This window comes from Equus przewalskii, chromosome 18, assembly GCF_037783145.1.
Source record: "Equus przewalskii isolate Varuska chromosome 18, EquPr2, whole genome shotgun sequence".
NCBI classification, from domain to species: Eukaryota; Metazoa; Chordata; class Mammalia; order Perissodactyla; family Equidae; genus Equus; species Equus przewalskii.
Window position 1 is genome coordinate 32,899,581 of NC_091848.1, and position 21,943 is coordinate 32,921,523.

General features: G+C 52.2%; 1 protein-coding gene across 1 annotated transcript; it reads right to left on the bottom strand.

Moving 5' to 3' along the window:
- Positions 1–5,329: 5,329 nt before the first annotated feature.
- On the bottom strand, positions 5,330–8,192 carry LRRC15 (leucine rich repeat containing 15). Its single transcript, XM_008534809.2, is given in 3 exon segments — positions 5,330–5,622; positions 5,624–7,208; positions 8,055–8,192. Coding segments are annotated over 2 exon segments (1,743 nt in total). The 5' UTR covers positions 7,204–7,208; positions 8,055–8,192; the 3' UTR covers positions 5,330–5,459.
- Between the last annotated feature and the right edge of the window lie 13,751 nt (positions 8,193–21,943).

The following is a 21,943-nucleotide window of genomic DNA, read 5'->3' on the forward strand; positions in this document are numbered from 1 at the left end:
AAAAGCCAGGCTGGTTCCAGCAGCCAGACCTCAGCCGGGCAGCCAGCCACAGGCACCTGCTCAGCTCTCAATTCCAGGAGAAATTCTAGAAGTGTTGTGGGCTTATTGTTTTGTTTTATTTCATGAACTAACTTTCTAAACCCTTTCCGAGTTAAAAGGGGGGAAAGATACAGGGAAGAGAGTTTTGGCCCAAAACGGAGGGGAACACTGTCACCCCAGGGCCATCCCTGGATCAAAGAAGCTGCTGTGGGAGGTGGTGATTTTCCTGTCTTTGGAAGTGTTCAACCAGGGGCTGCAGAACAAGGTGAAGAGAGTGTGTGGTGTGTGTGCAGATGAGTGTGTATGAGTGTGCATATGTTTTCAGGGGTGCAGAGTGGAGGGATGACCTAGATAAGCCATCTAAGACCATTTTCAATGCCCAGAGTCTAAGTCAAAGTCATTTGATGGCTTTTAAACTCGTTGCATGGTGTTAATATTTGTCTCCAGGGGGGCTGGCCCCGTGGCCGAGTGGTTAAGTTCGCGCGCTCCGCTGCAGGAGGCCCAGTGTTTCGTCGGTTCGAATCCTGGGCGCGGACATGGCACTGCTCGTCAGACCACGCTGAGGCAGCGTCCCACATGCCACAACTAGAGGAACCGACAATGAAGAATACACAACTATGTACCGGGGGGCTTTGGGGAGAAAAAGGAAAAAATAAAATCTTTAAAAAAAATAATAATAATAAAATAAAAAAAAAAAAAATATTTGTCTCCAGGTCTGAACTAATAATTCTTTTGCACGTGAGCAGATTTCACTAGCCAACTTGCACAGGTCTGATGGAGCATAGTGAAGAAGCATTGTTCGATGGAGACATATGACAAAGCCACCCTTTGGCAGAGAAGAGTGGGAACATGTAAGAACAGAGAAAGGCTGTGAACAAAATGTGCACTGGACCTGTGCCAGCAGCTGTGGCGGCCCCTGGAACCTGGGGCCACCTGGGCACTTGGAGGGCATCACCTTCACTCAGATGGCATCTTCAGAGAGCCTGTGACTCACTGAGCCTGGTGCTAAGTAGTGCTAGGAGTCCAGAGGCGTGCAGATGGTCCCATCTACCTAAGCCTGTGTGTGTGTGTGTGTACGCGTGGGTGTGCATGTGCACGCACGTGCACGTTAAATGAATGCCAAGGGAACTTCAATGCCTTTCTGGTGACACAGAAGAAACTCCAGCCTGGGAGTCTGGAGGCCTGACTGTCGTGCAAGCTTAGCCCCTAGTTTCCTAGGTGACTCTGGGAAATTCATTTCCTGTCTTGATCTTTCTTCCTCTAAAAAATAGGTTGAACCTCTTCTTCCAGCCACCAGGGCCTATAGATATCATTTGTTATTTCAGTTTTGGGCCCCACTCACTTTCTAAAGGCCTTTTCCCAGCCCAGAATCTTTACTCCATGAGGGACTGTCCAAGTCAGTGTTGCACACACATGACAAGAATAGAATCAACAGGTGTGAGATCCCCTCGCCAAGACATCTACAGAGAGCACGTGTGTCCTGTTTACCGTTTATTGTTGATTCTGTACACCAAATTTGTTACAAGCAGCATCCAGCAAAGACGGGCCCCCAACCCTGCCCACCAGGGCTCACACTCTATAACACCCCAGGGGCCTAGAAGTTTCTACATGCGTCACCAAGCACCTGGGACTATTTGCAATGATTCTCTAAGCGAGGCAAAGATGATCTACTTTTGCAGGCAGCATGAAGGCAATGGGCTGGTGAGAACGGTCTCTCCTTAGGTGAAGGGGAAAGTTTGGACTGGAAGGAGCTGGGCCTGGAGGAGCGTCCGCCCACCCTCTCTGAACCACAGCAATGGCTTCCTCCCCAAGACCACCACCGAAACAACCTGGATTCGGTTCTAACTGTGGGATCCGTGGGCTGAATTCTTAGGGTGGTTCATAGCTAAAGGTTGGGATACAGCCAATGTCTGTTTACTAACTCTAGTTACCTAGTTATCTCTAGGTGTCTGCTCTCCATAAGCTTCCTGAGTTTGGAAATCGATTCCTAAAACTGCTCTATACTGACATCTGAAAGGTTGTGGAAGTTGTGTTGTTGCCTGTGAAGAGTTCTGAGAACGGTGCTGTGCCTTTACTTTCTAAAGAGGAGAAACAATATACACACAGCCCAATAATTCGCATGAGGGGCCAGTTTTTCTTTAATGGATGGGTGAGTTTAATTTTTTTGCTTTTACAAAGCTTTTGATCCACACAGGACCGAGTGAGCTCCCACAGGCGACGACTTTGGGGAACAACAAGCGTGCCTCCCATTTTCTTTGGTTTAATAATGAAAGCCCAGGACGGGCCACGAGGACTTGTACACGTCTGGAGAGAGAAGGAAAACCCACAGCCTGAATACACTGAGCACTGAATGATTTTGTGGAAGAACAAGTGGTTTTAGACTCTGTCACAAGGGGATGACGGTAGGACTCATGCACAGCGCGTCGTGAGGGTTAAAAAGAAAATGCCTGTGAAGTGCTTTCCATGTACCTATGCACTGTGAGCATTTTTGAAAAACAGTGGTTCTAACTGGCTTTTATTATCTTTCCTCCAACATTGACCCTCCACTCCAGACAGAGGCTGCTGGTACTGGCAAGGTGCCCCAGAAGCCAGGGAGCAAACGGGGAAAGTGAAGTGAACTCTGTGCCCTACCTCAACTTTTGGGGGGCCAAGCAGCTCACTCTACCCCAAAGAAGTGAGCGAATGTACCATCCAGTTGGAAAGGAGACTCCGCCCAGCTTTTCTGGCAGCTCCCTGACCAGAAAACATGGTTCCAAGAGGCCAAAAGTCCTGCCGAGGAGAAGGAGGCCCGAAGCCTCCATCCAGTCCACTCTGATGAGAGAAAAAATGGGCAAGCTCGGAAGGGTCCCCCACCCCCACTGGGTGCTCCTGGTGAAGTCATATGAGGAGAGCTGCCCTCAGGCCAGCCTTTGGCCTGGGGACATACGTTGATATTCTGGGCCAGAGAGGGGGCTACCCCAATGTCATGGCCAATGCCAGAAATACCCAGGTTCTGGGTTCACAGTGTCAGGGCACTCTGGATGAAGAGGACTCCCTCCTCCCCCCTCTGCCATCTCTGGTCCACTTGCACAATGAGATGTTGGAGCCGCCTCAAAGGAGCACCTTGAGGAACGCAGTGCCACACCTTGGTCCCTGTCTGGAGGAGAGCACGCCGAGCTTGCCCTTTTTGCCCCAGGATCAATATGGCAGGCCACCATCAGTGGTACAATGCTCATGCCCCAAGCTCTGGGCTCACTTCCTTTTGGACCCTGGCAAGCCTTGGTACGTGTCCACCAGTTGCTACAACTATTTGGGAAACATTTGGAGACCCAGATTTACCGTGGGGAGATGATGTCTTTTCCACCTGACAGGCCCCATCTCTCCCAGATTCCTGGGCCAGAGAGTGAAAAGCTACAAAGCACACTAGCTCTCACACACATCCCCTCCCAGACCCTTTTCGCTGGGGACCTGTCAGCATCATGCTGCTAAGGCCCCAGGGGATTTCTTAGTCTTCTGGGGCAGAGGGAACTAGCAGGGGCCAGTCAGGATTGATGGCGGATTTCCAAATCCTTATAGTGTTGGCTGCAGCTCCTTCCTGGGCAGACATGGACACCTGCAATTCTCCACTTCACTGCTTTTAGTTCTAAAGTGGTAGACCAGTTGTCCAGAGAAAGACATGCATTGCCACAAGCATAACATTTATCAGTGTGACTATGTGTGTAGGGCGGCGAGGGCAGGTATCCGTGTGACCGTAACCCAAGGAGGAGAATAACCCTAGACTAAACAACTCAACTCATAAGCAGATCACAGGCAGGAGGAGCTCCAGAGAGCCCTCAGACCCAGCGTGACCTCTCTGTGTATCCTGACGTTGCCTGCCGCATGTGAGAATTCTGAAGTTCAGTTTCTAGCTGACTGTAATGTTGATGGAGAATTGTACCATGACGTTAGAGGGGTTGCTGGGTTCCATTACACTCGGCTGTTCAATTAAAGGATCTCATCTCTGAGCTATTTCACTTCCCCCAAGTGGAGAGTGAAAATTAAAAACAGACAGAGGCTCATCATGCCCATAAAAGGCCCAGGCAGAGGGCTCTCCAATGAGCAGCAGACAGCATGTCGGCAGGGACGGGTGTGTGGTTGCATGGGCCTCTGGAGGTGAGAGGAATCTAACCCGGCCAGTGTGGGTGCCTCAGGGTCCGGGGACTTAGTAAAACCCCCCGTCCAGGCCCGAGTGTACTCACATCTTCTCCTCCACCCGCGGCAGGTGGGCCTTTGTAAGGGCTAGCTTGGGGGTCAGTGGGGGGCCCACCCTGGCTCATGGGGAGCCAGGTCCCAAGTAAGTCCATGCCATTTCCACAAGCCCCGGTCTTCTTCAGTAAAAGCCCAGGATGGAGGATACTAGTGATGTCCTTTTCTTGATCTGGATGCTGATCACACGGGTGTGCACAGTTTGTGCAAATCCATCAAACTCTACAATATCATGCTCCCACTTTTCTGTACGTATGTTATACTTCAATAAAAATTTGCAAGAGACAAACCCTAGGGGTGAACACAAGGACCCCCAGGTACCGGGTTGCCTTTTCCACCTAATACCAATAAGCTGATTTTAATGTCTTTAGGGGTCAGAAATTTGACATGATTCTATTCCTTACAGGACTAAAATTTTCAAAGCAAAGTTTAGAGTTGGGAAATACTCTCTAAAAGGCTGAACTTGGTGCACTGAGGCCTGTCTTCCTTTTCCAGATGAGAGGGACACTGAGGATGGCTCCATCTCCAGGAACTGAGCATCATCGTTCTCCCTTCTTTCTTTCATAGCATCCTGAAAGCCAGGGCACTTGGCAGTTCTTAAGAAACCAGCTATAAGGTTTGAAGCCTTCTTCGAGGAGAGAACTCACCCTGCCTTCAGGAGCAGAAAATCAAGGGAGACTTTTCATTTGAGGGGACCAGGTAGAGCCATGCCACAAACAAGGGGAGCAAAAGAAGAGAAATCAGCTTACATAATACTCGGGAGAGGGGCCATCCCGGCAGAGAACTGTTCCCACAAGTGAGCAGGCGTGGAATCATAGAGTCTGCAGAGGCCAGGAGGAGCGGGGCGCGGGCACAGGGAAGGCTGTCCTTGGAGGAGAGCTGGTGAGACTTTGGAGGAGGAGCTTTCATGAAGGAAGCCCTGGGACATGAACTGGAAACCACACAGGGTTTTTGCCATGGCCAGTTGAACCTCCCTGGTGGTAAGGAGGTCCTGCAAGAGCTGGTTCTCCTGTTGAAAGAGGAGAACTAGGAGGGTCAAGAAAGGGGAGAGGTGCCTTTCCCCTGGGGATTAGAGAGAGGGAGCAGGGAATGGCTCTGTGGACCCAGGGGTGGAAGCAGAATGATGAAAATCCCGGATCCTCTGGTGGTCCCAGTGTTCCCCAGCCCGGCCTCCAGCCTGCCTCCAGCCTGCCTCTTTAACACTCATTGGGTGCCTTCATCTGCATCAGGACTGCTTGGCTCCTCTTCTTGCAGCAGCAACAGCAGATGCAGGCAGCCAGGGAGCAGACCAGGGCAATGATGCCAATGACAATGGCGGCAATGACCAACCCGTTCTGGGCCGTGGACGTGTAGGACCTGAGTGGGCACACTAATGGTGGTCAGATCCGTGATGTCCACAGCACTGGTGAACTCAGTGGTGGAAGAGATGGAGGTGGTGTCAGGGTAGCTGGAGGTGTCTGGGTACCGTGACGTTTGTGAGGAGCTGGTCACCTCAGGGGTCACTGGCCCCTGGACACTGGGGGCAGCAACGTTGATGCTGATGATGATGAGGGACTGGCCTCGGACACTGGCTGGGCTGAAACACACTGGGAGGGTGTCTGTCCCCAACCTGAGCTTGTTGAGCAGGAGCCAGTTGTGGAGCGGAAGGATGTCTGAGTCACACCTCCAGGGGTTGTCATAGAGCCGCAGTTCACACAGGTTCCCCAGGTGGTCGAAGATGCCCATGGGCAGGTTCTCCAGCTGGTTGTTCTGTAGCTGGATGGTCATGAGGCTGTTGACATTGGCGAAGATATTCCCTGGGAGCTGTCTGAGGCGGTTGTTCTGCAGGGAGATGTTCTGCAGGTTGGCCAACATGCGGAAGACGTTCCCGTCCAGCTCCTGCAGCGCATTGGTGTGGAGGGACAGCTCCCGAAGCTCCGCCAACCCATTGAAGGCGCCCGGGGAGATGTAGCTGATCTGGTTGCGACTGAGGATCAAGACCTGCAACTGGTGGAGGCTGCTGAAGACGTTGTCGGGTAGAGAGGTGATGTGGTTGTCGTAGAGCCAGAGCTCACGCAGGTTGTACATGGGCCCAAAGATCCCTGGAGAGAGCTCCTTCAGAGAATTCCCAAAGAGGGTGAGACGGTTGAGCTGGGGCAGCTGCAGGAAGATGCCGGAGGGCAGCTGGGAGATATGGTTGTTGGACAGATAGAGCTTCTGGAGGTTCCGGTTGTTGTGGAAGAGGCCAGGGGAGAGCACACCAATCTGGTTCTGCTGCAGGGCCAGCTCCTGGAGGTTCCCAAGCCCATCAAAGGTGCCCATGGGGATGTCCGTGAGCCTGTTCTCATACAGCCGGAGGACCTGGAGGTTGCCCAGGTGCTGGAAGACCCTGGGCGACAGGTGGGTGAGGCTGTTCTTGCCCAGATTGAGCTTGGTGAGGCCCACCAGGTGGTCGAAGACGCCGTCAGGGATGTACTCCAGGTGGTTGCCGTGCAGCTGCAGCTCCTTCAGGTTGCTGAACTGGGAGAAGTGCGCTGGCTGGATCTGCACCAGCTGGTTGCTGGACAGAAGGAGCGACTCGAGGTTATCCAGGCCCTGGAAGAGGCCAATAGGCAGGACCTGAAGCTTGTTGTTGGCGAGGCTGAGGTAACGCAGCGAGCCCAGGTTGCGGAAGGCGCCAGGCATGATGTGGGACAGCTCATTCTTCTCGATCCTCAGGGCGATGAGGGCCGAGATGTTGAGGAACGGGGACTCGCTGAGCTCCGTGATGTGCGTGTTGAGGATCTGCAGGCTCATGGCGTCCCAGGGCAGAGGGGTGGGCACCGCCACAATGCGCGCCCCAGTGCACTCCACCTGGGAGGCCCTGGAGCAGGTACACTCGCTGGGGCAGCCATAGTAGGCCAAGCCCGCACCCAGGGCTTGGCAGCCCACCAGCAAAAGGAGATAATGCTTCAATGGCATGGCCTCTGCAAGGGGAGAGAGCGCATGTGAGTCAGCGTCAGCAGCAGCTGGTTTTAAGCCAGTGTTAACCTTTGGCGCCAAGCACTGGCTTGCCTTTGAACCCCATCCCCCCATAGCCAACTTACACTCCCTGTGGTCTGGTCAGCAAGCCTCTTTGCCTTCCTCCAGGCCTTCCTATTTCCACGCCTTTGCCCAAGCACTTCCCCCTCACCTGGAGTGCTCATCATCCTCATCCAAATCTTTCCCATACCTGCAAGTCTAGCTCAAAGGCAGTCACCTCTAGGGAGCCTTCCCAGATTCCACGAGTCAGCATTAGTCACCCTGCCATGCAGGTGGTCTACCCAACCTCCGCTGTGGCTACACCATGGCTGGCTCAGCATGGCATTCATTGTGTTCCCATCTGTCTCCTTCACTAGGCAACAAGTGTTTCAAGGGCAGGGATGTTCATCTTTCATCCTTATAGGTTCCCTAAGGCAGGAAGAGTATCTTATCCATCTCTGTATCCCTCACAGCACCTGAACGTGTTGCTTGAACGTGGCCTCCTCAGGAGGGACAGATAGGAAATGAGAACAAATAAATAGGGCCTGAATCTGGTGGAAGATGCTAAGGCCACAAACATGGTGGCCTGCTGGGAGAAGCAGCAGCAGCCAGCAGAGGCAGGACCACACTGCTGATCTGGGGGAAAAGACGATAGGGGAAGCTCAGCTCTTCCTCCCCCTGGCCTCCTGCCCTGCACAGCCCCGCCCTGCCCCATGACCAGACCAACAACCTGCTCCTTTGTTAACTCTGTCACAAGTGCTTCATCCAGGTTTAATTCAAACCACCTCCCAATAAAACGAAAGTGTCTGCACCTCTTCCCGTCTCGCTGGAAGGGGCTGTTTGGGCTCAGCTGATGCCTGGGATCTGCCTTCTGGGTACTAGCCCCAGTTTCCACAAAGAAACACTGAGTGGCCCTGAGTAGGTCCAGAAAACTTAGGATGCACTTCGAGCTAAAAGGTGGTAGGTCCAGATGCTCCCACAGCCATGGTGCTGACCTGGGAATAGAGCCAAATTCAGGAAAGGTTTGGTGTTCAACATTGGGATGATAATAATTTTATAGACAGATATATAGATATAAAATGCACAGAACATGGAGACATGGGACACGGGGACTGGGCCTTACGTGAATATTTAAGGACCACTAACTAGCTGTTTGCCCTTGGATGAAGCTTGAGGCCTCCAAGTTCAGCTTTCCCATCTGTTAAGCGGAGATGACAACCTCTGCCCCGTCTTGAGGCTGTTGTGAGGAGCAAATGGGAGAATGGGTGCGAGGGCGTCCTGTGTAGTGCTCTGCAAATGTGTGCGGTTGTTCCAAGCTCATCCACGACATGGACTTTACAGACGCTGGGAGGCAGGAAAGCCTCAAAGTGCCTTTAATCTTAGCATCCTCAATCAAAGGACCAAGGGTTTCTGTATGGGTAGAGCATCTGTAACTTCCATCCAAGGTTCAAAGAGGTCTCTGATTCCCAAAGGGTGAAGAACTGCTGATCCCACATTCCCATCACTTTATGGGGGTGCAGGCAGCAGGGAAACTGAGGCTCAGAGCTTAACGCCCAGATCTCCCGATTCCCGGGAGAGGACTTTGTTAATGCAGTGCCTCTGCTTTTAAGGAGCAAAACTCCTGAGTCAGGGGAAGGAATTTCAATGATGGCCTCTAAGGCATACACTGACTGGGTGGAGATGGAATTTCTCTCTTTGTTCCCCTGAACTCAGGTAGTCCTGAGTCTGGCTCATAACTCACAATATGCCAGGCTTCCCAATATGGTCTCAACTCAGTGCACCCCTCCCTTGCCAGCCAACAAGCTTACTCTGTGGACAGAACCCAAGTTCATCCCACATCTACCCTGCCCTTGAGTCTTCATTTATTCACAGCCCCTCCACGCCCTTGACCTGCTGAACTTTTGCATTAAGGACTCGAATAAGTATGTAGAACTGTGGAGAAAAGAAAGAAAGAAGAAGAACTTGGCCAATGGAGTCTAGATGCAAAGGAATGGGGCCAGATTAAGCTAGGGACACATCTAAAAGGATGAACTTGTCTAGACACATGTGAGGTCCAGAATTTGAGAGGAGAAAATGAACAGCCTAAACAGGGGGCACAGAAAAAGTGACTCAACATCCATCCCAGGAGAAAGACTTAGGGCTCTTTATTGATGGTAACAGAGAAAGAAGACTGTCCACAAAAGCTATTGTGATCTTAGACTGCATTAATAGAAATATTAAGTATGGAACAAAGGAGGTGATGGTCTTACTCTACACTGCCCTGATCAGGCCAGACCTATAGTGCTGTGCTCAGTTCCACCCTGAACTTCAAGAAGGCCAATGACAAATTGGCCTCTTGAAGGCCTTCTGGAGAAGAATAAAAGGATGGTGAGGGGACCCAGAAACCAGAACATCTGAGTATCCACTGAAGGAACTATGCATGAATAGCTGGAAGAAAAGACAATGAGAGGCGCCTATAAGCACTCTCCTTGGGACAAAGGAAACAGTGTGGCTCCAGAGGTCAAAACTAGTGTGCAAAAGCTATGGGGTAGCAGATTTCAGTTTGCCACCAGAAAACTTGCCCAAATCAGAATGGACAATCCCATAGAGGTAGTAAGCTCCCCTTCACTGGAAGTGTTCAAGCAGAGGCTGAGCAACTACTTGGTAAGGAAGCTGGAGAGAAGATTCCTACAACTGGTAGGGTATTGAACTAGATGACAGCTGATGTCCTGTCCGTCCCCAAGACTTTAGGATTTTGAGGCCGAGCCCAGAGCAAGGATATGAGAGTCATCGACCAGGTCAATTGTGCCTGTGCTCCCAGGGGGCTGTGGGGACAGGTGTGGGTCTTTGCCCATCCCCTCGGTACATGTGCTTGTGAGAGAGTTACCCCCGGACTGACTTACAGAAGGCGAAGCTCTAATTGCCCCTGGTGATGTCTTAGCTAGTGCTTGTTTATTTTTAATGTCTCTCCTATGCCCAGCATGCTTCAACATGGTGTTGTAGCCCAAGTGCCAGAGACTAAATTAAGTGCCCATAACCTGGCAAGCCCAGGGCAGTCTCTGTTGAGCTTCCCCCGCTGCAGATGAGGACATGGGACAAGCTACCCTCTGAGGACCCACCTCAGTCCTTCTCTGAGTCTGCACTCCCCAGCTGGGGAGGGGGTATCGAGCCAGCCCCAGGAAGGGCATAGAGCCAGTGGAGGGGGCCTCATGGCTTGGGAGGAGGAGGGAAAAGATAATTCCCATATGGGAACAGAGCCCCTGTTGTTTAAAATGGACCATCGCAGCTTGACAAATATTGCAAGAATTTGCAGATTTTCCTTTTTATAAATCCTCATGTCTGCAGAGGCCACCCCAGAACCACCTGCGGTGGCTTCCTGTTTTCCAGCACTTGTTCCTGCCACAGCTGGCACCAACTGCTCCGGAGGGCCCCCACAGAGCCCACCTCACACGCAGCTGCAGGGCTCTGGGGAGGGAGGGCCACAGAAGCTGCAGGGCTGGACAGCCAGCCGGGCCCTCCGATTGTCAGCAAGTGCTGCAGGCATGCGGCAGCCCGGGGCCCTCAGGAGCCCAGCACACAGCCGCCTAATAGCCCACGCTGCTCAGGGCCGCTTGGCAGCCGTGACAAATGCCAGTTAAAGACCCACAAAGCCGCCCTAATTACACCCTCCTCCCCAGGTGGCCGAACAAGGGCTCAGTCACTGAAGCCACTCCACCCGGCCCCTGTCCTGGGAGGGGGCGCAGCCTGGCGTCTGTCGCTGGCCCAGGAATTCAGTGAGCCGAGCAGACAGACAGAAGGACACACAGACAGCTCACCTGGACACTCAGACGCAGTCCCTCCCCAGGAGAGAAGCACTTGGACCAGGCGCTCCGGCTCTGGGTCTCTTTAGCAAGAACTGCCTGTGACTCATGAGCGAACACATAATTAGCCTGGAAGCCCTGTGCTTTGTTGGTTGGTGGGTTGGGACTTTTTTGGTTTAATACTATCATTCACATTCCCTAAACACGAGCTACCCTGGGAGGAGACGCCTTCGTATGCCACGGAGCAAGGCTTTTGGAAGGAGCTGGGAGACAGATGTCCTACTCTGGTCTTGACACGAAGATGGAGTGTGAGTTTAAGTAAATTCTCCAGGCCTCGGTTTCCCCTCCTGTAAAAACTTCCAAGGGCCCTTGGCAGCTCTGATATATTCCGTCTGAGGACAGAAAGGAGATCTGGCCTGAAGCCTTCCCTACAGGTCATGCCGATCAACCGGCAGTGCCACCTGGCCTGGCCCCACCTCCATGCTGTGGCTTGAGGAACTCATACCCACCTTTTCAGGCCCACCTTGTTTCAAAAGTTTTCCAGGCAGGGCAATTCCACTTGTCAATTGGTGCATCTTCACATAGCCAATAGCCATGTCATGGGATCCGGGAGCTGGGAGGGGCCTCAGGGAGCCCCTGGTCCTGCCCCCTCCTAGGGCACCTGGGGAAACTGAGGCCCAGAAAGGAGATCTCCCTCTCTCCACAGAGGTCTCCCTAAACGTGGCCTCATCTGCAAAGAGAGATGTTGCCCCGTCCAGCCAAGGGGGATGCCAGGCTCAGAATGGTTGAGGGGGTGTCTCCGCCACACAGTCAGTGTTGGCCTCAGTCAAGCTGCTCACCAGTGCTCGGGCCAACGGTTCTGAAGTCACTGTCTGATTGACAGGCTCAGAGCATCCAGACCTCCCCATCTCACTAAACAGAGAGTGACCACCCCTTTCCCCAGATCTGTCCATAAAAATCACCTGGAAATGCCGGGAAGCCCACTTAAGAGAAGGGACCTCACAGCACTACAGCTCCCAGGACTCAATGAGTTCATCCATGGAAAGCGCTCAGACTCGTTCCCTGGCACAGTGAGCACCCAATAAATGTGACTTACAATTGTCATCCATTCTGCTGTTGAGTGAAATCAGGCTCTCAGGAGGCTCCACCCGCAGAGACGCTGAGCCCTAGTCTGGGTGGGGCCCAGGACCCTGCACTTCTAAAAGATGCCCCAAGTGACTGATGCAGGCGTCCACACTCCACACTCAGAAGCACCCTTGAGGCCTAGACTGGCTGGGACATCCCACTCCTGACCCGTGTCATTTACTGCCAAGAAGAGAGAGATTGAACCCAGGACCCGAGAGGCTGAAGGTCGGGCTACAGGGCTGGTCCAGCTCCCTCTATCGACACTTGCTCAGCGGTCCTTTCTGCATCCCTGTCAGAGATCTGGGGTTTGTGCTAAGTTGAACCAGCAGTAGAAGCTGCTTCCAGAAGCAGTACTTAGAGCCCGGGGCATCAGAGGTGCGAGGACCTTTTGAAACTATCTGGTCAAACCATCTGGTCATTTTGTAGATGGAAAAACTAAGGGACCCAGACGGAGGCCCAGAGGCGGCTTTGTTCCCTCCATCATAAAATGATTTCAGGCTCTTATACAATCCATCCTCTGCTGCCAAGCATTATTAGCCAAGGTCAAGGGCTTCTCCCAACTCCCAGGCTGCATGATTTGAGGGGTGTTCTTTCTTGAAACTGCTCTGATGCTCATGTTTGCTCAGTTTCACCTGAGTGGCCTCAGGAGTGGAAGGAAGGCACAGAAGGGGTCACCATTACGGGTTGATCCCGGAATCAACACACAGCCCATTCTAGGCTCTACCCCAAACTCAAAGCATCCTGGAGCCCCAAGGGGAGACTGGACACACCCTCATCCCCCACCAGGCTCAATTGTGCACCCATTTCTCACGGCCATTCAGAGCCAAAATATTGCTCATTTATTTAAAACAGAAAATGAGTAAGAAAAAGCAAGATCTTTCCAGCCCCAGGGCTGGGGGAGGCAGGGCTTCCTGCAGAGGCCAGAGCAGAGCTGTAATTAGCTTGCAAAAACGGCAGGAGATACTGATAAACTTGCCAGCAGAACAGGGAGAAGCTCCCACATGGGGCTCCATGGCTGGAGCCCCCTTCTCAGGGTAACACCCGAGGGGCTGAGATTAGACAGAAATGGATCAGCCCCTCATCAAAGCATCTTGGAAGCAGTTTCTAAATATTGTGTCCCAAAAGCCCAGGGAGACAGTGAAACCAGAAGCTGCAGCCCATCTTTCGTGGTCAGGATTTAGGGAAGCAAATTGCCATGTATAATCACAGCCTCAGGAGTGTTTGCTGGCAGGACCAAGCTGGGTCAGCTTCTCTCCCATCTCTCCTTATTTCTCCACATCTGGACCGACTCCCACCCATGCCCCATCACCCCTCCATTTACTGAGCAAGCCCAGCTAGTGTCCCCCCAACCCTGGGAGAGCCTACTGCGCCCTGACTTCCTGCAGGGTCTGTTCAGAACCCTGTCCCCCACCCCGACCTCTCTCACATGCTTGTCTCATCACTGCGGAGCCCGCCCAGCTGACTCAAGACCACAGGCAAATGGGACTGTCTGGCCCTGAATGTACCCCAGATGTGCAATCAACATAGAGTGGAAGAAGTGAAAGCCATTAGAGAATTTCTAAATTATGGAGACAGTGGCACCAACACATCTGGGAGCCGCCTGAGAAATGGTGATATAATCCCAGATAATCCTAAAGGAGAAGCCGGAGCATGACAGACGGGCATCCAGCAGTCTGAGTGACGTGTCATCCAAGAGTTGCAGCCCGCCCTGAGGGGACACATTTGGCCCTGGAGATAGACTGGCTCTCTCACACTTTGGCCTAGGTGGGAAGTTCTAGAAAAGATCTGGTTTTCCACAGTCAGTGCTTTGGCCCTGCTCCTGCCTCTGTGTTTGGGGGGAGATGCTGGTAAAGGTACAAGAGTCACAATTTTAAATGCACACCACGCTCATCACAAACCTTTCTCCAGCCCTGACTTTCCCTGCTCAAAGCCAGCAGCCTCAGCCACTCCCAGACACCTCTGACTGGTAAGAAGGGAAAGCTGCCAGAATGGGGTCGCCCAAGCCACGCACAGACTTGGAACTCAAAACAATTCTGAGTCCACAGCTGAATTCCAAGTTGGAAATCCAAACCAGGCACCAGCCCATCTGCTGAAGTTGCTTTTGTAGCAACTCTTAGCTCTATGAAAAGAGGACACATCTCTCACCTGGAAAACCCCCACTGGTCCTGGACAGACCCAAATGCAGGGCAGGCCAGTGGTGGCCACCACCGTAAGGACAAGGGAAGAGAATGCGGGTTCAAATAACCTGAATCTTAGAAAGAGAAACTGTTCCCCCAACGGAGCTAGTTATCCAGAAAGAGGTAAACTTGATGGGCAACTGGTGTGATAATGTAATCAACTTTCAAAGCATCTTGCCTATCCAAAACATCTCAGCACCCCAGGTTGACATGGTAGGAAGGAAGGGTAAGTGGAGCTGAGCCTGGTCAAGGATCTGCAGAGCGGGGCTGGCGGCTCCAGCCTCACTGGGCAGTGGGGGGATGGGCTAAGCACCCCCACCCCCACCCCCCCCCGCGCAGGCTCCACTTGGCCTCGTCCTGAGGACATCCGCAGGCACCCTGCCAGCCCTGCCCCTTCTGAAGTCTCTCCTCGGGGGTAGTGGGAGCGGGGTCAGCAGAAAAACCAGAGCCGGGAGGATAGCCGGGTTCTTCCAGGCGGGGAGGAGGGAGGGAGGGAGGCAGCAGGAGGCCAGCCCGCCTACTTACCAGCAGCTCGGCGCCCGCGAGAGCCGCCGTCGACCAGAAGGAGCCCGAAAGGAGGATGTGCGACGGCTCAAGGCTGCAGCATGAGTGCAGCTGGCCGCGCGCTCCCAGTATTTAAACGCGCCCCGGCGTGAGTCACCGCAGGGGGCAATGTTGGCGCGGTGGCGGGAGGGGCGACGCGCCGCTGCAGCGCCCCGACGTGCCCGACAGACAGCACAGCCTGATTGCTCAAGTGGAAGGGGTGGTCTTCTGCCACCTTTTTTTTTTTTTAAACACATTTTCCTCTTCTTTCCAATGTTTCTTTTGGACTCGCTCGCTGCATTGGCCCTTGCGGCTCTAGAATAGGCATTCATTCTTGTCTTTTTCTTTTAAAACTTTTATTCCGGAGTAATCTCAAATTTACAGAAAATTTGAAAGAATAATGGAAGGAACCCTCTTATTTGCTTAACTCAATTCGCCTATTGTTAACATTTTGGAAAAAGCTTTTATTTTAAATTCCAAGCAAAGTTAGTTACGCCAACGGTGTCCCTCCTAAAAACAGTGTTTCCATTCTCTTCTGACGTCATCCTCTGTGCCCTCGCTGTGCTCTCCCAGGGGTGGGTACACACGGCAGTCAAGGGGCATATCTGAGAATGAGGGACTCCCTGTGACCTTCACCTCTGCATTGGAGACCCGCCCTGCTGCCCCAGTGGAAGACATGCTGTTTCTATTCATGGCGTCTCAGAGAGAGTCTGGGGAGGAGAAAGAAGTCAAAGCTGGAGGGGTGGGGAGGCTGCCAAACCCCTGCCTCTCCTCCAAGATGGAGCCTGAACAAGCCATAAGCTACACTGGGCTGAGCCATTGCCCTTCCCTGGCTCAGTTTACCCTCTCTGCCAGGTGGGGAGAGTGATATTTACACACAGTGCCTGTGCAATGCCAAAAGCCTTAATTAATGTTTGCACCAGGCTTTGCGATGTGTGATGAAAGGAAGATATAAAAGTGCATAGTGTTATTACTGACATAGTCATTTGGGTGGCTTGCCGTGGTCAAGCCCCGCAGCCTGAATCATGCCACATTCCTCCTCACCATGGCACCATGATTTAGAGCCAGAAACAAAAAGTGTCCTGTCCATTACGTGACACGAGCCCAGGAGGGGCAGGCACAGCTTGGGCTGGGTCTCCACACAGCTCCCAGCCCTATCTCTTCAACCACCAGCATCCCTCCCAAATAATATTCCACGTGGAGAACGCCCTCTCTCTACTACCTGGCACCTCCATATCCCCAGGTAGAGGTCTTCAACTGCCTTTCCTTAGAACCTGCAAGAATAAGAATGCCCCCTCTTTACCTTCTTCCCCTCCTTCCTAATCCTAACATTCAGCCACTCTGTGCTGGCCCTGTGCTGGGAGATGTGGACAACACGGGGCTGAATCAGATACTTCTCTTGCGCATAAAGAGCTGACACTCACTGGGTGGGGAGGAAGGATGAACATTCATGAAGCACCTGCTGTGAATCAGAGAGCCCATGGGCACCTTATTACATCTGTACATTATTTCACCTACACCAGGTTTCTCAGCCTCGCCACTGTTGACATTTGGGGCCGGAGGGTTCTTGGTTGTGGGGAGCTTTCCTGTGTATTGTGGGGTGCTTAGTGCATCCTGGCCTCTGCCCACTTGATACCAGTAGCATCCCTCCCAAATTGTGACAACCAAAAATCCCCTGGGGAGTCAACACACACACACACACACAATACACACACACACGGTTGACAACCACTGATCTACCATATAATCCTGTGAGTGGGAGTAATTGCCCCCATTTTACAGAGAGGAAAACTGAGGCCCGGGGCAGCTAACTAACTTCCTCAAGGTCACATGCTAAGTGACAGATCCAAAATTCACATCCTAGATGGTGGATGGTACGCTATTTCCACCCCCACTGTGTGCTCAGATGCACGTAACTACTATAGAGAGAAGCATGGCTGTGTTCAGATTGGTGCAGAGTTGGGGTTGTGAGAGGACGAGGGGAGTGAGGCCACTGATAGAACCTTCCTGAGGATAAGGTTGATAAATGTGGGTGTATTTGAAGGGGTGGGGCTTGAGTTTCATGTAGAAGGTGGTCTTAAAAGATGAGCAGGATCTGGAGATGTAGGGGAGTGAGTTGAGGAAAATCATTGAGTCAGAACAAGGAGAGAGGGCTCTCGACCAAACATGGAGTTTGGCTGGAGCCCAGGGTGTGTGATGGGCCTCACTGGAAAGGACTGGGACACCTTCCTGAGAGCGTGATGTCCTTCTGCAGACAGTAGGGAGCCACCAAAGGTTTTGGAGGAGGGGCGAGGCACAGAGCCACACTGCAGGAAGTATAGTATGGCAGGGTTTCCAGGTTCCATGGAGGACCCTTGGGTGTCTGCAGGGCATATAGTTTCAAAACACTCCTATCATCCTTTTGGGTCCTCATGACAGGATGTGGGTTTCAATAGAGTAACCAGGCCCTGCAGGAAGGACCAGTGCCCCAGACTGGGGGCAGCTGTAGGGACCTGGCTACAGGACCTCCAAGTTTTAGCTCACTGAGAGCCCCTCTTTCGTGGAGAAGCACATTCCTCTGAAGGGGAAAGCAAAACGGCCCCAATCAGCCTCCAGAAGTGAGATGTGTTACTGGGGACAGTAGAAGCCTGATTCACCACCGCAGGCCCTGTAAACCTCCAGGCTCACTTTCCAGCCCCCCTGGGAGAACCAGAAGGGCCAAGGTTGCCTCAGGGCTTCAGAGAACTCTGATCCCTCCCACCCACACATGTTTCTCTAGTCTGGTTAATAAGCAGAGAATCCAGGGGACAGGAGGTCACAGGAGCGGGTCTCCCCGCTCGGCAGGAAATCCCTCCAGGGCACCATCGAGAGATGGTTATGACCCTGCTTGGTCCACTTCAGGGATGGGGAGGTTAGTACCATACGATGAAGTCCCCCTGGGAGATTGGCAGAATAAAAGAATGGAGAACACCAGCGTTGGCAAGGATGTGGGTGGTCTCACGCATTGGTGATGGGAATACAAATTGTTAGAGCAGTAGCGGTCAGAATTCAAAATGTGTAAACCAATTGACTAGGGTCCGAGCCCCATATGCAGACCCGATCATGTGTGCGCGCAAAGCTACACACTCACGAATGCTCAGTGCAGCGCTGTCTGTAATAACAGACCATTGCAAACAATGGAAATGTCGGTCCATAAGACAATGATGCCACGCAGCATGAAAACCTATACCTAGTAACCAGGTTAAAAAGATGAGATACATCTTTATTTGCCGAGGAAGAAAAATATACCCGATGTATTAAGCAGATTAATGTATATAATATGATTGCACTTATTGGTTTTAGGGGGAAAAACTCTAAAATTTATAACTGCTCAGCTATACTTCAACATGTGGGAAACACAGAGGAAAACAGCCTCATGATTTATGGATCGTGATCACACAAGAAGCCAGAAGACGGTAAAAACATCAGTTTTCCCATCGGATGGCCCTTCAGTGCCCATGCAGTCGACCTGGAAGGGTGCCCAGGGCTCTTGTCTCCCTGTCCCCACTTCTCTCCTTCCCCAGGTGGCCTGTTCTGCGTCCCCTGCAGCTCCCCTCATGGTGGCCCCGCCATCCGGGTGCTGAGGAGCCCCTAGGCCCCACGTGGTGTCCGGCACACTGCCCAGGCCCCGGCTGTGCTCTCAAGGAGAGATTTTAGGCTGTTCCTCAGAGCAGTGACTTGAAGGCAGACAGGCATCCCTTTCGCTCACGTGGACAGCCTCTCCTAACAGGACTGCAAAGGGGTACGCCACCTCCTACGTCTCTGTCGATTTCCTCGGTTTTGTAAAAAACCTTTCCCAACATAGAGGAGGAGGAACAAGAATGGTGCAGGTGAGAAAATTTCATCCAGCTGTCTATCTATATGGATGTGTGCGTGCACATCAATACATATGTGTAGATATGTACACACTCATATAAATATACACACACGTGTATCTTTATACAGACTGTCTGTATCTATACAGTGAAACGTCGCTTAATGACAGGGATATGTTCTGAGAAATGCGTTGTTAGTTGATTTTGTCATTGTGCGAACATCATAGAGTGTACTTACACAAACCCAGATGGTCTAGCCTATACACACCTAGGCTGTGTGGTACTAATCTTATGGGACGACCGTCGTATATGTGGTCTGTCATTGACTGAGATGTCATTATGTGGCGCGTGACTGTACATAAATGCTGAGGGAAAGATCTGGAAGGACACACTCAAAATTGCTATAGTAGTGGTGGGAGGGAGCAGTGATGAACGAGGGTGTTTTATGACTGTATATTATGTTTCATTTAGTTAAAAATGCATCCCTGAATTGCATCTAATTGATAATTAGAATAACCATTTTAAAAGACAAAAAACAAAATTCTATTTTTCTTTAATGTTTCTTGTGATCACACTAAAACCTTCCTGCCTGGCACCTCCACCCATGGGCTCTCTTCCCCACTTCGGTTCCCATCATTCTTGCCCTTACCCGTGGGCCGGCCCCTTAGACGTTTGGGACCCACGAGCAGGCCCACCCTACTCCAAAGCCTCCCCTCTCCTGGACCTCCGGACACGTCACACAGCCTCTTCCCTCAGCCATCCTGGCTGCTCACCACAGAGGCCCAGCATTCACCCAGTAAACTGAGCATTCAGCAAGTGGCGGGCCCTGGCTAGGTGCTAGTTACAGGGGTGCATTCGTTCTTAGGAGGACAAAAACACGTCAACAGTCATATTCAGGTGCAAGGCATGTATGCGATGGGGTCACACAAGGGAGCTGCCGAGCCTGTCTGGGCCGTGGGAGGAAGCCTTTCCCCACGTGGCCCCCGGACTAAGCCTGGGGGGATGAGCAGGTGTGTGGGCACTCTGGGAAGAACAAATAGCATTGGCAAAGGCTCAAAAGCACAAAGGACCTTGGCACATTCAGCATGTGGCAAACAGTTCGAGATAACCAGAGAGCAGGGTGCATGTGAGGGCTTTGTGGAAACACCATCCTGGGAAGAATGCAAGATGCAACGTAGAAAGGGTCTCACCAACTGTGACTGATTCTCTGGGCCCCAGAGGGCCCTGAAAGGGTTCAGCCGGGGAGAGATGAATCAGATCAGTGTAGGACAGGGGTTCTCAACCAGGGGTGATTTTGTCCCCCTCCCAGAGGACATGCAGCAATGTCTAGAGACATTTTGGGCTGTCAGAACTAGAGAAGGCAAGTGGCATCTAGTGAGTACAGGCCAGAGGAGCTGCAAGCATCCTCTGGTGCACAGGACAGCCCCTCCACAAAGAATTCTCTGGGCTGAGATGTCACTAGTGCCGTGGCTGAGAAACACTGGTATAGAGGGTGGATAGCTCTGGCAGCAGTGGCGAGGATGGATTGCTGTGTGGGGGTGGGGAGTGGGGAAGGTGTGGGGAGGAGGGGTGGGGGCAGGAAGATCTGATGAAAACGTACAGCAACCGCTCAGATGGGAGATGACAAGAGCTTGAGCTAAGACAGGGCAGTGAGAATGGAGAGAGGAATCGGGAGGTAATATAAGGAGTAAAGTGGTAAAACATGGCGATGGATTGGTTATTGTGATAAGGGGGGTAATACAGTGGGGCTGTTATGATACAGGTTAAGCTACCATAACAAAGTGAGCCAAAAATAACGAGAGCTTAAACAAGGTGGATGTTTATTTCCCATCAAACCTGTAATGGTGGCTTGACTACCGAGACCTCATCTATCTAATTGCTCTGTCATCCTCAATCCATGTCCAAAATGGCTGCTCCAGCCCCTGCCTTCACATTCATATTCTAGCCAAAGGAAAGGCAGGAAAGAGCAAGCAAAGGGCTCAGTCCTTCCCTTTAAAGGCATGCCCTAGAAGCTACACACATCACTTCTGCTCACATTCCATTGGCCATAACTTAGTCATGTTGCTGCCCCTCCCTGCAAGGGAAATGGAGTTTGAGCTGAGAGCCATATACAAAATGAAAACTCTTATAACAATAGAAGTAGGGGTGAGCAGCCATTGGAGGCAATTAGCTATCCATGCCACAGGGGATAAAAGAGAAAAAATGAAGGGAAACAGCCAGGTTTTCGGCATGAGCAACTGAGTGGATAGTGGGTATCACTAAGAGGACCAGAGACCATGGGGGTGGTGGCAGCATGGGCAAGGGGGCAGACTCATTTTGGACAGGCTGCATTTGAGCCCTGTGGGACCACAGTGTGGTCTGTCCGGTAGAGTCTGAAATTAGGTCTGAGCCAGTAGAAGGGTCCGGGGTGGGTGCAGAGGTTCAAGAAGCCACAGATAAAGGGGAGATGGCCCAGAAATGGTGCTTTATCTGGAGTCTGTGAGCCCCACCCATTAGAGCAGGCCTAGGGTCCTAAGAGGAAGATGCAGCCTACAAATTCCCTGAAATTGTGTGTCAAAGTATGTGGACACATGTTCTGCTTGTGCACTTTTCCGGGTAGACAGCTTATGATTTTCATCAGATTCTCAAGGGGCCTGGGGAAGACAGAGGTAAGAGGAGGGTTAAGAATGGCGGCCTGAGACCCCTTGATATTACTGAGGCGGGCAGAGGAAGAGGAGCCAGCTGAAGGGACCAAGAAAGAGCAGTGAGGGAGGTCGTAGGAGCATCAGAACACAGCATTGTAGGGTGGGGGGCGGGGGGAGGGTAGAGTTTAAGAAGAATGCGGTGGTCGATGGATGAGGCCCATAGGGTCTTAGGAAGCCCACGGCAAAGGCATGGTCAGTGGTATGGAGGGGACTGGAAAGAGCAGGTGTAGGAGGCAGGGTCCTGGAGCGAAGGATTAGAGGGAAGGCCAGTTCCAGAGCAGACACAGGGCTCTGTAGGATGGCAGAGGATTAAACACGTCTATAGGCTGAGTGGAAATGTGCAGCAGAGAGAGAGTGGGTGATACTTTCTTCTTGAAACAGGCTCCTGACACCAACCTCAGCACTCGAGAGTGGTCCCAGCAGCAGGCGCAGAAGTGTTCATTGTCACAGAAAGGACTCAAGCTTCTGGAGTGCTTTCTAGCTCTGCCTGTCACTGGCCGGGTGCTGGGGAAGTTAATCCACATCTCCAAGCTTCTTGTCCCCATGGTGCGAACTCAGAT